The 16015-nt window shown below is 40.3% G+C and overlaps 1 protein-coding gene across 1 annotated transcript in view; it reads left to right on the top strand.

The window, feature by feature from the left end:
- The first annotated feature begins 174 nt into the window (after window positions 1-174).
- nrn1la (neuritin 1-like a) overlaps window positions 175-16015 on the top strand; it is a 99366-nt gene continuing 83525 nt past the window's right edge. Inside the window, exon 1 of the mRNA XM_067588825.1 lies at window positions 175-417. Coding sequence (XP_067444926.1) covers window positions 360-417 — 58 coding nt within the window. The 5' untranslated portion in view covers window positions 175-359. The remainder of the gene's footprint in view (window positions 418-16015) is intronic.

Raw genomic sequence — 16015 nt, 5'->3', positions numbered from 1 at the left:
CTGCCAGCACTGTCAGATTCCCCAGAACCTTCTCTGCATCCTCCCGTCTATCCAGACCAGATCTGACTCCATGTGCAGCCCATCGGGGACCTGCTGTAGACCTTCCTCCTATTCCTCCTCCTCCTCCTCCTCCTCCTCCTGCACGGACGCGCCCTCCCCTTCAGTGGAGCGGATAGGCGCACAGTGGATGCTCTCACACTGGAGTACAGAGCTGCACCAAAGACAGGACGGAAACACTTCCACCAGCGTCGAGAAGCGGGACGGCGGTCTGCCTCTTTTCTTTTAAAAACACAAAAACTTGGGAAATTCCGGCGCAAACATTGAACTTGCGAGGTCGGAGGACAGATTGTCGGATCAGCATGGCATCCCTGATGAACTCTGCATGCCTCCTCTTCATGCCTGTTGCTCTTATTCTGAGTAAGTACTGAAAATAATGTGAATGAGTTGAAAGTTGTGTTTCTGTGCAGTGCACAACTTCCCTTGCAGTGAGGAGAATTTGGAGTGACTGTGCGTAAATGGATGGCACAGATAGGATTTAATAGTGCTTTTAAACGACTGATCTTAATGAATGTAGATGTTGCGACTTACTATCCTCTAGACTAGAGTCTGTCATGCGTCTCTGTGCGCAGCAAGTTCAGGGGTCCCGTAGCTTTCCACATCCACCTCCAGCATCCAGCGGAACATGTGCTGCTGCTGCTGCTGCTGCTGCTGCAGGAGAGATGCGATCAGGAAGAGATCATAAAAAAAACAAATATAGCCTAGAGGTTGTGTGGATGCAGCAGGCTGAGTATGCATGTGAGATTGGTCCCAGAGGTGGATACAGGATGGTTGCGTAAAATGCCGTCGTGATTTTCATTGAGTGTGATCTGCACGCGTCTCTCCAGCTCTTACACTTCAAACTGCTGCTGATTAATAGCTGGAGTGGAATATTATATCATTTATTTCCACTATTAAACACCTTAGATCAATCAGGTAATGTAAATTATAGTAAGTGCAGCAGTGGGAAGCATCTCTTCATTTCTAATAATTCTCACCTGCCACCTGGTTTATTAACTCTATGTTATGAAACTTGAGTAATTAGTTAAGGTGAAGTAAGTTTAATGGACAATACTAGTGATTTACATTGGTTTTATCCTCTAAAACAGCGTCTAATCCACTTTGAAGTACAGCACACGTTCAAATTCATCATCATCATCTTCATCATCATTGATCCCATCCTGCTGCTGATGTCAGAGCAATGAAGATGAGAGGTTGGATGTGAGTCCTGTGGCAGTGTTACACCGTGTGGGGAAGGGGAAAAAAAAAAAACCCAGAAGGTCCCACCGACGGAGATAAATGATGAATGAATCACATCTGTCCCCCTCCTCTGAGTCTCCTGAGACTCTGTTCAGCTCGGCATCTGAACCTGACCTGAAAACACTCACCTGCTGTCATCGCTCCCATTCACTCAGTCTGTCCCTCCACTCCGTCATTTAACTGCAGCACAGAGGAGAAAATAGACTCTTTGTAATATTAATATTGATTGATGTTTTTAAATGGAACTTTCTTTGTTCTAACCAAATGTGTGCGCGCGCGCGTGTGTGTGTGTGTGTGTGTGTGTGCACGCGGTTGTTCTGTCAACTTTCACATTTTTCAAATTCTTTAAATACTTTATCTGAAGATTTAAAAAAAAAAAAAAAAAACATCATCCCTCACTGCTTGCACTTTCAAAGACATTGAAACCGACAACTATTAAAGATTTAATTGGCTGAGATTCATAACAGCCTATAATTACCTTTAGCCTATAATTAACTTTTCCCTGAATTTTTAAACCACGCATTATTTACAGTTCCCTTTGATCACAACATTTATATAACATTCTGCAAATGTAAAATGAAAACCTTCTTCTACAATGTTTCTCAAAGGACAAAAAGGAGGATTTGATTCATGAAAGTGAGGAGATTTAACCTGCTGAATATATGCTCAAATGCAGCCAATTAAAGCTCAAATGCAGCTCCATCTTGAGCATGAGGCTCTTCCACAGCAGCATCAAGAGGTTCATAGGGATGTGTGTGTAGAAATGAGGGAAAAGGAGGAAATACAAAACAAAAGGTCTGACATTTTAACTTGTAACAGTAGGAAAAGAAATGTAAATAATAAAAATGATGATGGCTGAATTCCATTTAGCTGCTTCAGTTTCACGTTCCTGGTATTTTGCATGTTGTCACACTGTCATGACTTACTGGGACAGTTGAATAGAACAGAGCCATCGTTAAAGTAACAATCTCAAAGATCTCCTATGCTAATAATTGGTAATTGCAGGTGTGTTTTTGGACCTCACTTTCCAGAGATCCAAACAGTGTTGCCTGAGCGATCTCAGTCAGTTGGCAGTTGAAGAGTGAGTCTGTTGCGTTAGTTAGCTCTGCATAGCCTCTCTAGCAGACCAACCACTGCTAGCTGATGGAAAACCCCTCACTAAATGTGCGCAGCTTGTGATTTTTCCTCGGAATTTCGCCACCGACACCCAGTTCATAATACTGCAAATGCGAGGGCTTTCATCAGTGGGTCATAGGCTCAATCACCATTGTGTTACCTCATTCGGTGATAGATAGTGACTTAACAGACATTTATTTAAATGAAAATCTTCAAGATTATTACTTTAATGATATTAGTTACACTTGTGCTTTTCCTATGTGACAAGCCAAAATGAGTAATAGCCAGTAAACTGCGTGTAGATTATATATACAGTACCAGTCAAAAGTTTGGACTGACTATGTGTGTCATGATTCTGTCCCAGTCTGGCTTTATGTCCCTCCACCTGTCCACCAGATGCCCTCGGACTTTTTCCCTGTTTGTTGAACTGGACTGAGTGGCAGTACGCTCTTGAAGTTGAAATTAAAGTTTGCCTTCACACTAGTTGTGAAATGTGACTGAGGAGTTTGTCACACCAAGTTAGACATCAAAGATGCAGCAATTTATACACCAGACAGTTCATTCCACATGTCTTCTGTGTTTACACTCAGGCCATTTAGCAGATGTTCTTATCCAGAGACTGACAGGTGTTTGTTTAGTGGCTGGACTCTCTTTAACTCATCCTCAACACATTATGAAAAAAGGAGTCTGTTAATATTTGTTTCTGTAGATTTGAATAATTTTCATTTACATCCTCTGTGTGTCATGTGAGAAGAACTGCATCATTTTGAAATTGTAAATAAGAATTTGTAGGTTATAGTAGTGGACTTGTGTATTTAAGTTTATTCATGTATATTCTTAGATGGGCTTATTGGATATATAAGAGGATTTTGTTTTTGCTTTTCTGTTTGCCCTGTGTCTCCAGCCTGCTTTGCCCTCCACACCTGCCCTGCATCAGTCTCGTTAGCCCTGCCCATGCTCCCTGTGTCGTCTCCAGCCAGTCAGCTCCCAGCCTGCCCTTGTGTCTTGCCACCTGTTCCTTGTTGTTTCATTAGTTCACTTTGTATTTAAGTCCTTGTTTTCAGTCTTGTTGGATCCTTTGTTCACCTTTGTTCTGCTCTGTTTGTTCTGTGTTGATCAGTTCTGTTCAGTTTTTCTTTGCCCGCACTCGAACTAAAATAAAGAAGTTATTCTCCTGGCTTTGGGTCCACCTGCTCTGCTACTCCTAACAGTGTGTCCAAACTGTTGACTGGTGCTTTGTGTGTTATGTCTTTTTTGTGCCTTTAAAGGAATAGTTTGACTTCTTTGGAAAATATGCTTATTCGCTTTCTTGTCCAGACATTGATTGATTGATAGATACCAGCTACTAGTTAGCTTAGCATAAAGACTGGAAACAGGAGGTCACCTGGCTCTGTCTAAAGATTTTTAAAAACTCCTGGAAAACTGCTCCCAGATAAGAAATGCTCCCATACATAACTCCCTGTAAAACCAAAAACTGGACTTTTTACACATTGGTTTATGTATAGATTAAATGAAACATGATATGACATGTTAATTAGTGAGCTTTATAAGTGGTGGTAGACAGATTATGCTACCAATAGCCAGGCTAGCTGTTTGCGCCTGCTTCCATGCTAAGCTAAGCTAACTGGCTGCTGGTGGTACCCTGATATTTAGCATACAGATATGAAATTGGTATCAATCTTTTCATATAACAGCAAGAAAACAAACAAGCATGTTTCCCCAAATGTCTTTTGTGTTCCTACTGACTAGGGCTACATTAAACCATTATCTCATTAATGATTAATCTGGCGATTATTTTCTTGATTAATTGTTTAGTCTATAAAACATCAGAAAACTGTTAAATATGTCCATCCCAGTTTCCAAGACTCAGTGGTGACATCTTCAATCAAATGTCTTATATTGTACGATCAACAGTCCAAAACTCAAAGAGATTCAGTTTACTATCATGTTCAGTCAAGAAGAAGCATCAAAGTCTCACATTTGAAAATCTGGAAATGAATTTTTGACATTGTGGCTTGAAAAATGATTAACTGATCATCAAAATAGTTGCTGATTAAGTTGCTGTTGATCAGCTAATTGTTGCTGCTCTACTACTGACCTGTTTGAGAAGCCTACAAGTCTATTGTCTCGTGGTGGATTATAAAAATTCATTTTCTAATATGCTGCTGGCCCAACTTGGAAGTTTTAGTTTAATTCAGATGCCACAGAATATTAAAATGAACCTTTACTGAACCTACACAACATTTATGCAGTCTGAAAAGTTTTGCTATTAGGGCGAATCTCTCTGAAATAACAGAAAAATACTGAATAAATGTAGATGTGTTTGCATAAGGAGGAGACAAGCAGGGTGATCCCTGTCTCCCTGTTCTGACTCGCATTTGCTATTCACACTGTGTTTTCTAGTGTTTGGGGAGATGCTGTGTAAGTCTAGTCTTACAAGGTGTCACTGGAACCTAACAAACTTACAAAAAAATATACAGCATCTGCATCTGCAGTCCAATATAAAGCAAATTCTTCTAAGTGCAAAAACTACCGCTTCAGCAGTATGAGAGTCAAAATATTTTATCTGAAATGTGGCTTTAGCAAAACACAGGAGCACCCAAAGGAAACCAGGTTTTGTGGAATAGCAGGCAGCTGAGAGAGAGAGAGAGGTTTAGCTGAGTCCTCAGCAGTCAGGATGGAGTTCAAAGGGTAAAAAAGGTCAAATTAAAGGGGTACTCCAGCAATTTAATATCACTCTTTCATAAAGGTGGGAGAGTCAAAAGAGACGGATCGTAAAATTAATGAATCAACACCTATAAAACAGAGGTCAAGATATCCTAATATGGGTCAAGCTCCAAAAAGCTAGAGCCAACATTTCCCATAATGCCACTGAAATGCACATTTGTTAGACTCCCCCTAGCCTGTTTGATTAGAGCTTCAATGATTAGCTGATTAATCAATTTATCAATTATTTGCCAACTATTAAGTTATTCACCAACTATTTTGATAGTCAAGTAAGTTTTGAGTCATTTTTTACAACAAAAAATGTCCAAATTCTCTTATTCAAGGTTCTTAAATGTGAATATTTTCTGGTTTCTTCAGCTTTCTGTAACAGCAAACTGAATATCTTTGGGTTGTGGACTGCTGTGAACAAAACAAGATATTTGAGGACGTCATCTTGGCCTTTGGGAAACAGTGATCAACATTTTTCACCATTTTCTGACATTTTATGGACCAAACAACTAAGCAATTAACCAAGAAAATAACAGACAGATTAATCGATAATGACAATAATTGTTAGTGGCAGCCCTATGGTTGATGTCAATGTTTTTTAAACTTCAAAAGCTGGTTCTCTTTTATAAATGTGCAGCCTCCAAGCCCAAGCCCAGATGGGAGCTTCATACCATTCGTGTTTTCAGTTATGTTTTGTCTGTTCCATCTCTGCTCAAAAACCGTCAAGTATCAGGGCCAGAGAGAGAGAGAGGGATGGGTCTCCCCAGGCTGCAGGTCTCCTGTCTGCGTCATTAGCGCCCCAATAATCACATTAAAAGCAGTCCATAGGCGAGGGGGAGATTATGTTTGGCTTTTAATTGTTCTCCTCAGGAAACACTTCCTAACTGCCCTCTCTCTACGAGTTCCCTCTCAGTGGGTCGATTGCAGCGTTTTCAAGGTGTTTTTTTTTTAAACTGCAGCACAGACACATGAAATAGAAGATTCCTCATTAAAATAGGTTTAAAAGTCCCATGGAAAATTGCCTGCTGCCCCCCACTCTCCTCCTTCCTCTTCTCTCCATCCGACTCACGAAGATCACAGTTTCTGCACAACTGAACACACACACCTCAAACACACACACAGTTGTGTCCACCACACTGCATACTTTTTCTAACCTACATCCTCCTCCTACTTCCCTCATTCCCTTCTTTCTTTCCATACTTATTCCAGACCTCTCTCTTTTCTGTCTTACTTCTCGTCCCTGCAGTCATTTATATATCTATGCCATCTCTCCATCACTCCTCTTTTTTTTATTTTAAACTTGCTCTCTCTCTCGTCTCTGTGGCTCTGCTTCTTTCATCATCTCCCCTCTTTTTTTTCTTCTTTTTTTTTTTGCTCTTCTCCGTCCTCTCTTCGTCCTTTTCATCAGGGATTCACAGATATTGATAAATCTGATGGTGAGAATCCTGCATCACATGTTTCAAAGCAAAGCCACTTCATTTCCAGAGTTTTCTCTCAAGTTTAAAGATCTTAAGAGTTCTCATGTGGTAAGATATATACGTATATATATATGTCTCATGGGAAAACTCTGTTTGATTTTTATGTGATCTCATGAGATCACAAGAGAGGAAACCTCATAGAAATGAATACATTGCACCAAAGATGAATTGAAAATAAGAAGGTCGTTCAGACATTTGCACCGGCCCGTCAAAATTCGCCCTTCCTCGCATACACTTCCCTTGAAGCTATGTGCAAGGTATGAATGACAAAATCAAGAACGTGGTCACTGTTGTTGAAATTCGACCAGCAAATTTTCAAGGCCAACTAGAAACAGTGTTGCCTTGCTGCATCTTTTGTTTGAAACTCATCCTGTTTTAGTGATATTTGTTAGTGATAGTTATTTTTTCATTTACAAAACCTTACAACATGGATGCTACTTATTAAGTCTCTAACTCTCTCACCTTTTGTCACAGCTGCACCCCTCCACTGCTCATTAAAGGTGTATAGTACATGAATGCTCAAGTTGAAGTGAGTGTACTGCATCATCATGGCCGTATCAGCAGCTTTTCACATTGGAGCTGATGACTGAAAGCACTATTGTCAGCTCAGCTGGGAAATACAATCCTAAAGCGCTATTTTGTGAGACCATTAAGTGTATTGAAACACACATTTTAGCCGAGCTAGCATGTGGCTCTAAGGATGGCAATGTCTGTTTGATGAAGACTGAAATATCTCAACTACTATTTTATGGATTCCTGTGAAATTTGATACAGACGTTGACGTCCCCCTTAGGATCAGTTGTAATAACTTTGACAAGCCTCTGACTTTTGATCCAGCGACATCATCAGCTCAAAATTTCAATTTGTCCAATATTTTGGTTTGTGATCAAATACCTGCAAAGCTACTGACATACCCATCTGCCTCTGCTGTACTTTGTGTTTACTGCTAATTAGCAAATGTCATACTATGATGGTAAACGTGGTAAATGCCTGCTAAACATGAGCATGTTAACAATGTATTTGTGAGCATACTGCAGCATGCTGATGTTAGCATATAGCTCAAAGCGCTGCTGTGCCTCAAGTACAGCCTCACAGAACCACCAGCATAGTTGTAGACTCTTCAAAATGTACATAGTGTTCATTTAAATGTTACAATCTATCTTTGACATGTATCAGTCAAAAATTTGGTGATTAGATTCCATCAGCGTGACGCATCTTCATCAAGCATCGGTCTCTTTAGACAGGAGATATGACAGGATCCCAGGGAGATGCTGGTGGTGGTGGTGGTGGAAGAGTCCTCTGCTGTCCTTCCTCCAATCAGACACCTGTTATACAACCTCCTTTTCTTTCCACTCTCTCTGTATGCGTGCTGTAATCTTCAGCTCTACTTTCCAGTTGTTACCCAACATGCAGACACTCGTGGTGAGGAAAGTAATGTCCACGCACACACAAACACACACACACACCAAATAAACAAATAAATCTTTAACAAGCACTTAAATCGTTCAAGGACACACTTGAATCTTATACCAGCCAACATATCGAGTACACACACACACACACACAAACACAACAGGATATGCACCTATGTAACACACACATTTGTCTCTTTCAGTTTATTTTGTTGTTTTGGTACCTGCAGCTTCTCCTTGATCCTCCCCTGATGTGTGTGTGTGTGTGTGTGTGTATTACTCTAACACACCAGGACATTTAAGCAAAAGGTGACAGTTTGTGTGTGCATGTTTGTGTGTGTACTGCAAGATTTGGATTAAGACCATTTAAACAAGCTTCGTGTTTTTGTGTATGTGTGTATGTGTGTGTGTGTGTGTGTAAGAGTGTGTCAGGGTTCTTCTAACAAATACAAAGTAATGAAGTACCTGCAGAGCATGACTCTCTTCTCCTTATCCCCAAACTGCACTAAGCATGAATATTCATACACACACACACGTACAGTTTAAGGACGCTCTATACACACACACGCACACGCACACACCTACACACACACACACATACTGTATAAAGGAGTCACTGTCCTCTATTGTAATCACTCTAATTGAATTCATCTCCTGTTCTCACTGTGTGGTCATGTATGTTGGCATGTGGCTCCTAAAACCAAAATTTGACTCTGAGTGCATGTGTTTGACATGCCTGTTCATTCACATATATGTGTGCGTTCATTCATTTACACAAACCCTCTCTTCTCTCAATCACACAAACTCTCACCACACACACTCTTCATCCCGCAGTGTGTACAGAGAGTGCATAGGGAGGTTATTGGCAAGGAGGGGAACACTGGGTGTCCAAGGTCAGTGGTGCTCTTGTCTTTTTGTCTGCTTCCTGTGGACACACACACACACACACACACTCACACACACACACACACAATTCTATAGGGACCGAGTGCAGAGAGCGTTGGCTTTCAGTCTGAAAGAAGTGAAAGAAATTGAGAAAAGTGAAAAACTCCAATACAGTTTACGAGAACACAATACAAGAGAGAAGTCAGGGGAGTGATATGGAGGGAGAGTGAGCGGGGCAGAGGACAAGTAGAGAGAGAGGACGGAGAGAATAAGATGGAGAGAAGACGTAGGAGGGAGGAATAGACACGCGGAGAGAGATCAGGACCTGTATTTATCAAGCCTGTCAGAAAAAGGCAGACCATCATGGATCACTGACCAGAGCCTCCGGACAATTCAATTTAATATGATCTGAAACCAACAAAAGAGATCCTGCAAAAGCACTTCAACTCTGGAAACTTTGAATAAAACCCGAGAGAGAGAGAGAGAGAGAGAGAGAGAGAGAGAGAAGAGGGAGAGAGAGAGAGAGAGAGACAAGTAGAAGTGGAAGAAGGAGAAACATTGTACACAGAAAAGCTGCAGTTCTCTGAAGGACAAATGAGGTGGAAATCTATCTCCCCACACAGTTAAGAGTGAAGACTTCTTAGATGTGTCTACAGCAGCAGTGTAAACAGAGATCTGGAGGCATGTAGAAACTGATGATGCCATCATTAGTCAAAATGTAATCAGGCATCCCTCTAAATGGGCAGAAAATGTGATAAAGTCTGTGTAATAAATGACCGGATTATCTAGCATCTTTAGATTGATAATGCTCTCATCTTTTCCCTGATGGGCAGAGTGTTAACCAGCTATACAGTCGGCTGCTGATGTTAAAAGGTATGCACAGGAACAGTTCAACAGTGCACTTTATATACTGTATGCATATGTATGTTTTCAACATACATATGCATCCCCGGTGTGTCTAGAGACCTATGAGAAAAGACCGTCCTCTCTCTTTTTCTCCTGCACCATCTTTCAGTAAATATGTGTGCAAACCAGACCAACACAGCAGTCTTTATTTCCTCCCATCATCTGAGGAAGTGAAGACCTGTTGGATTCACTTTATTTTTTATGTCTGTGACACAATCTTAAACTTGGAAGCTGTAAGTTTCGCCATGTTTTATGCTGTTTTATTGTTTATTTAGCAGGTTAGCCTGTTGGCATTAGCATGTAGTAAGTTGACGACAGTAGTAGGTTGGATGCTGGTAACTGTTATTTCATGTTGCTTTTGTGGAACTTCAGATATGTTTTGGGGACGCAAGAGACCAATATCAATTTGTTGAAAACGAGTATAATGTCACCTTTAAAGCTTCAATAATTGTTTTTTTTACCACTTGGGGGCAGTATAACAAAATTAAAACACAATATTGATGTATTATCACCTTATAAAGTTTTTATTAACGTTGACATGTTAGCAAACACACATCCAACAGACACGGAGCAACATTATCATTCTTTTGGAGTCGTGTTTCTGACCACAAGATCTCCTTTTAGCTCTGTTTTTGTCTCCACCAACTCCTGAGGGAACTATCAAGCTCTTTAGCGGCTAAATGCTCCACTGTGTTTACCAGCTAGTTGCTAACTTTGTCTGTCATTTAGTGCTGGGCGGGTTGCGTAGAGTGGGTTTATAAGAGCTTTTAGCTGAGATATGGCTGCCTGCTGCTTCTGGAAACAACGTTGATGAGAACAATGAAAGTGAACTAAAACAAAATGACTCTGAAAGATGCCGAAACACCTCAAAAAGCCTCAACTTTTTGAGGTGCAGAGTTGGCCACCTTGCCACTAAAATTCTTTAAATCAGTGCTGCTGCAACTCAGGAAAGAACTATTTCACTTCTCTGAAATTTGGAGAGAACAATGAGGCTCTACACAGTGAGGTCCAATTCAAGGATTTCATTTTAAAGTTAAGCATTCAGCTACTAGGCTGAATGCTTGGCATCTTACCATCAGGGTAAAATGTGTGACAAAAGGCCACCCCAGAGCTTTTATACAATTTACAATTTTTCATTTAGCAGACGCTTTTATCCAACGTAACGTACATCTAAGAGTTGATACAACACAAGCAGGTATCTAGTCAGGAGGGAACAACATGAGTAAGTGCCATGAAGCTAAGTCTGAGTCCAGTAGGACGTAGATGCCAACAGGCAGTGCACAGAGGCAATGCATAGAGTGCATAGATTGCATAGAAGCTGATTTTTTTGTTTGTTTATACACATCAAATAGACCTTAACTGTACTTTGTCAAAAAGTACACATTGGAAAGCAGCTCCCAACTGTAGTTTCCAGTGTCCAAATACAAAAATACATATCAAGAAGTACATTTCCATGCAGAATATCAATCTGGAGATCAAAATAAAGGAAATACATGTCAGAAGAAAAGGGAAGAAGCTGTCATAAAGCACCTTAAAACACACGCTCAAGTGTGCAGAGCTGTCTTTTCACCATATTTGATACAGTATATGTGGCCTTGCACTTAAATGTTGTGTTTTGAGCGCAGTGATTTTGTCAAAAGTGTTCATTGAAACTTGAAATTTTGCTTAAGCTATTGCAAATGAAAACACAGGTTATCAAAAGAAATAGTTCAACATTTTGCTTACTTTGCTATTGTGAGATGAGAAGAATATCAGTTTCAAGTCTATGCCTTAAGTACTGAGCTGAAGTCAGCATGTGTTTAGCATAGCGTAGCATAAAGTCTGAAAGCGGGGAAACATGTAGCCTGGCTCTGTTCAAAAGTTCAAAAATACCCATGGACAAAACAAATGAGATACAACATGTTAATTAGTGAACTTTAAATGGTGTTGGTAAGCGTCTTTTAGGAAAGCCAGACTGGCTGTTTCCTCCAGCTTTCAGTCTTTACGCTAAGCTTGGCTAATTGTCCCCTGGCTCTGACTCCATACAAATACATGAGACCGATATCAATCTTTTCATCTCACTCTCAGAAAGAAATCAAGACTGTATTCCCCAAAATGTTCTTCTAAGATGATTCATAGTGCTGATTTACATTCAGCAACTCAGCTTTTGCAGCTTCTTTCCAAGTTGCAGTTTAGTTATTTTGAAGTCATTTTTCTTGTGTGTTTGTTTGTCTGCATCCTGCCAAAGATGAGACAGGAAGTTGTTTGAATAAATGTGCACAACCCACAAGGATGTGAAGTGACTTAGCCATTAAAAAAAGATGTGCATGCCTCGGCGGATGAGCATGTATGCACGCCTGCACCTGCCCCTGTGTGCCTATGTGTGTTTGGTTTTTTGTGCTTGCATGCATGAACACCTGTGTTTCTGTGGGAGAGAGAGCAAGGTGACATGGACAGAGCCCAGGTTTGTGGGTGCAGGGCTGAGGGCTTTGAGGCTTAAAGACGAAGAAAGAACACAATCGACCGCCAACTCCTTCAGAAGCCAGACAGTCGAGAGAAAAACCAGACAAAGTAGAAGGGGGAAGAAAAGCAAGCCAACAGGAAAATCAAACCAAAGTCATCAAAGATGTGAAGGTTGAGGAAGACAGCATTTGTCTGTCAGCCTGAGCTGTTCACAACTGAGTCAACCTTCACATTTAGACACATATAGCAGTTAACAACTTGTGACCTCTACACAACCTCTGAGATTTTGACGCTCAGTTCTTTTCTATTAGCCTATATTTCACATACAGAGAGGCTTTGAAAATACACACCAGTCAGTGTACAATAGTACAGTCTGGTGCATTGAACCACTGTTGCTTTGCTCTACCGTGTCTGTTGATGTCTTGATTTATCCATAATCTTGCTTCATTTTCTTCATCTTCACCTTGCACTTTTTCAACTTGTGGTACACCTACAATTCTCCAAAGCACTGCAGTATCTTCTGGTACACATTTAATCTTTTAAAGCTGATTCCAGCCCCATCTGAATGACTTCTATCCAAATGCTCATCAGGGATGGGACGTCATCATTCATCCACTTCCTATTGTTCTTGTTCGTTTGCAAAATACAAGTCATGGTTGAGTAAAATGGTTATTGTTTTGTGTGCACTGCAGTGTGATGTGATGGCCAGTTGGAAGGCAGTTGTTGCTTGTCCAGTCACGATCGACAGCACCGTACAGCAACACCTAACTGATCCAGGAACTTAGAATATGTCTACACTAGGGGTGTGCCTGAATACAAATACATTATTTGGCAAAGCACAAATAGTGGATTTTTTACAAATATTTGTCTCATAAAAATATTTTAAAAATTATTTGTTTTTGGGAAGAAAAAAAAAGCATGTCAAACACCAGCACGCAGGTTGCTTACATCACTATCTCAGTCTCTCCCCTCTGCTCTGCTGTTACGTCTATCAGCAGGTCTAAACCAGGGGAGTCACATCCACCTGCTACATGACGCACATTTCCTTATTTGGATATCACTCCTGGAGTTGCTGGTGTTCCCTAGAGATAAAGCTCAGCCACTGATACACGCAAAGTGCTCCCAAGGGACTCTCCATAACCTGTTGTTCCCCCTCTCCTTTCCACAAAGTTAGGCTGTAAAAAATAGTCAATAAATGAAAAGTGCAAAGCAAGAATCACCTTTAAAGTTCTTCCCTACACAATACACACTGTGCTGTCTCTGGGTTATGGGTGTATAAATAGGTAGAGGTCTGTCTGCAATGAGGTGATGAGTAAAATTTTAGCTCAGTAGTAAGCGCAGTCGTCTATGATCTGAGAGACTCCAGTTCGAGACCCAGTGTGGGGACGACCTCCTTCTCAAGGTAATTTATTCATGAACACTTATTGTAACACTTTAATTTTCTGAAATTAAAAGTGTAATAAAAACAAAAACAGGATTTTTAAGCCTCTTTCCACTTTTATTTGAATATAAATACAAATACAAATAATTTTGCTGCCTCAACAAACACAGATACAAATACAAATACTGGGCCCTCTGCACATCACTAGTCTACACTACAGCGTCTAAATTTTAAAAGCAGTTTTCATATGAAAACAACTTGTGTCCACACTAGCATTTCCAGGTTGTTTTATAGAAACCTCTGACCACAGTGACATATCTGAACAATAAAAATGTCCTGATTAAGTCTCTTCTTTTTCCTCCTTTCAGTTGGCAAACTGCACATCATAGCTAACATCTGGCAAGGAGTGGGACAGACAGCTCAGCTGACCAAGTCATTATTTAATGGTTGCGATGTCATCAGACAAAATCAAAATAAAATAAAAAGTTAATGACAACAGCTGTGTGATCAGCTAAGTTGAGAATTAAAATGCAAGATCACAGAGAAAGTTAGAGGACAGAAAGTTGTCTTCGTAACTTCACTGTCACACAACTGACTGTGATGAGCAGGCTACACAGCCAGTATCTTCTTTGAGATCACCTGAACTGTGTTGTGATGTATAATTTACATATTTTTCTGTTTCTGTCGTCAGACAACGAAACAAGTATGAAATAGTGCTTTAATCGTGGCTCAAACACCACATGTTAACCAACTAAACTTCTGCACTACACATAAATCATGATGTCGTCTGGCAAAATCAACATAAAGAGCGAGTCGACAGAGAGTCCCTCTCAACTTTATTTACTGTACATCATCGTTTTGAGGCAGGTTTTGGGAAAGCTCAGTTTTTGGAGGAGAAAAACGCTGTTTTAGTCTGGACGGAGGCATGAAACCAAGAGAAAAAGATACGCTTACAAATTGCCTTAAAACAATGCAGACAGCTGCATAGGTGGGGGGTTGTTGCTTAAGGTACCAGTGAGACATGAAATACAATCCAGGAAGTCCAGTTGGAGTAACAGATCCAAGAATGTGAAGGATTAGATGCCAAAATGCTGCACAGCCGTTTGACAGGATTTTACAACTCTGAAAAGTTATTACTGTGGAGCTATTTTATCTTTCGTCACAATGGCCGCAATGTCAACAGCAGAAAAACGGTGTTCATGTTACAAAGTAATTCATCGGGGATGTGCACTTTCATTTATTTGATTAGCCAACACAACACCTTGCTGGATGACATCAGGTTGCTGCAAAAGTTGAGCCAGGTTCAACTTTTTTTCCACACAACCGTGTATTTTTTGCCTGAGCGTTCTGCGATAGCAACCCTGCTGCGCCGTCGGACTGGCCTCATTATGCAGGGCTGACAGATGTCGATCTGAACACTGCCAAAAACAGCAATGGACTCCAGACACAGAATGAATGAACTGAAAGCAGCACATGCGGTTGACTGCACAGTGATTTTTAAAATTTTCTATAAAGAAATAATACTAAAAATAAAATAACAATTATCAAATAAGGATTCTCCACACCTGTGACGTTAATGTAGGGAGCATAGAGACGTTGAACACAGAGAACCATAAAGTCCTCATATTTAGAAACATATGCACATGGCTGTTAATATACAGATATGCAACATCCCCAGGCTATCACAGAGCAGTATCTAACACATATACACCTAATTATTTACTGAGAGTTGAGTAACAGAATTCAAAGAGATCTATTTCGATTCTTGTGCATTAATTTATACACACATGTATAATAAATTCTTTATGAACACATAACAACACACAACACGTACAGCCCCTGGGACAGGAAGTGGAAGATTAAATTCCCATGTTGTGTATGTAAGAGGCATTTTTTTTCCAGAGGATGCTTCCTCTGTGTGTGTGTGTGTGTGTGTGTTTGTGTGTGAAGGTGAAGGTTCAGATCATAGGAGTCAGGCTAGAAAGGTAACATCAATATTCTGAACCACTTCAGTGATAAGACATTTTAACTTCATCTCAGTGACAGTAAATCTAAGATTGTTTCATTGTTAGCTGACTATATTCAAGTATTTCATGATTTTTCTATCCTTATTGGCAGCTCCATTCATTGTAAATCCTCACTAAAATACACACTGTTTGAACGGATCATTCTCACCTTGAGCTGTTGTCCTTTGAGCGAAGATTTGTGATGGTCTACATAATTAAAAAATGGCATCACTTAAGTTGATGTGTAAAAATGAAGACTCAGATCTGAAGCAGGAGAATCACGGCAGGGATGCACAATGTAGCTCGTTTCAGCCAGCAGGGGTTTGTTGTTACTCCTGTGTTTGTTGCCATGTAAACCAAAGATCTCACTTGTGCTTT

This window comes from Thunnus thynnus, chromosome 5 (genome assembly GCF_963924715.1).
Source record: "Thunnus thynnus chromosome 5, fThuThy2.1, whole genome shotgun sequence".
NCBI classification, from domain to species: domain Eukaryota; kingdom Metazoa; phylum Chordata; class Actinopteri; order Scombriformes; family Scombridae; genus Thunnus; species Thunnus thynnus.
Note: the sequence above shows the minus strand (reverse complement) of the source record. Positions and strands in the feature narration are given on the sequence as shown.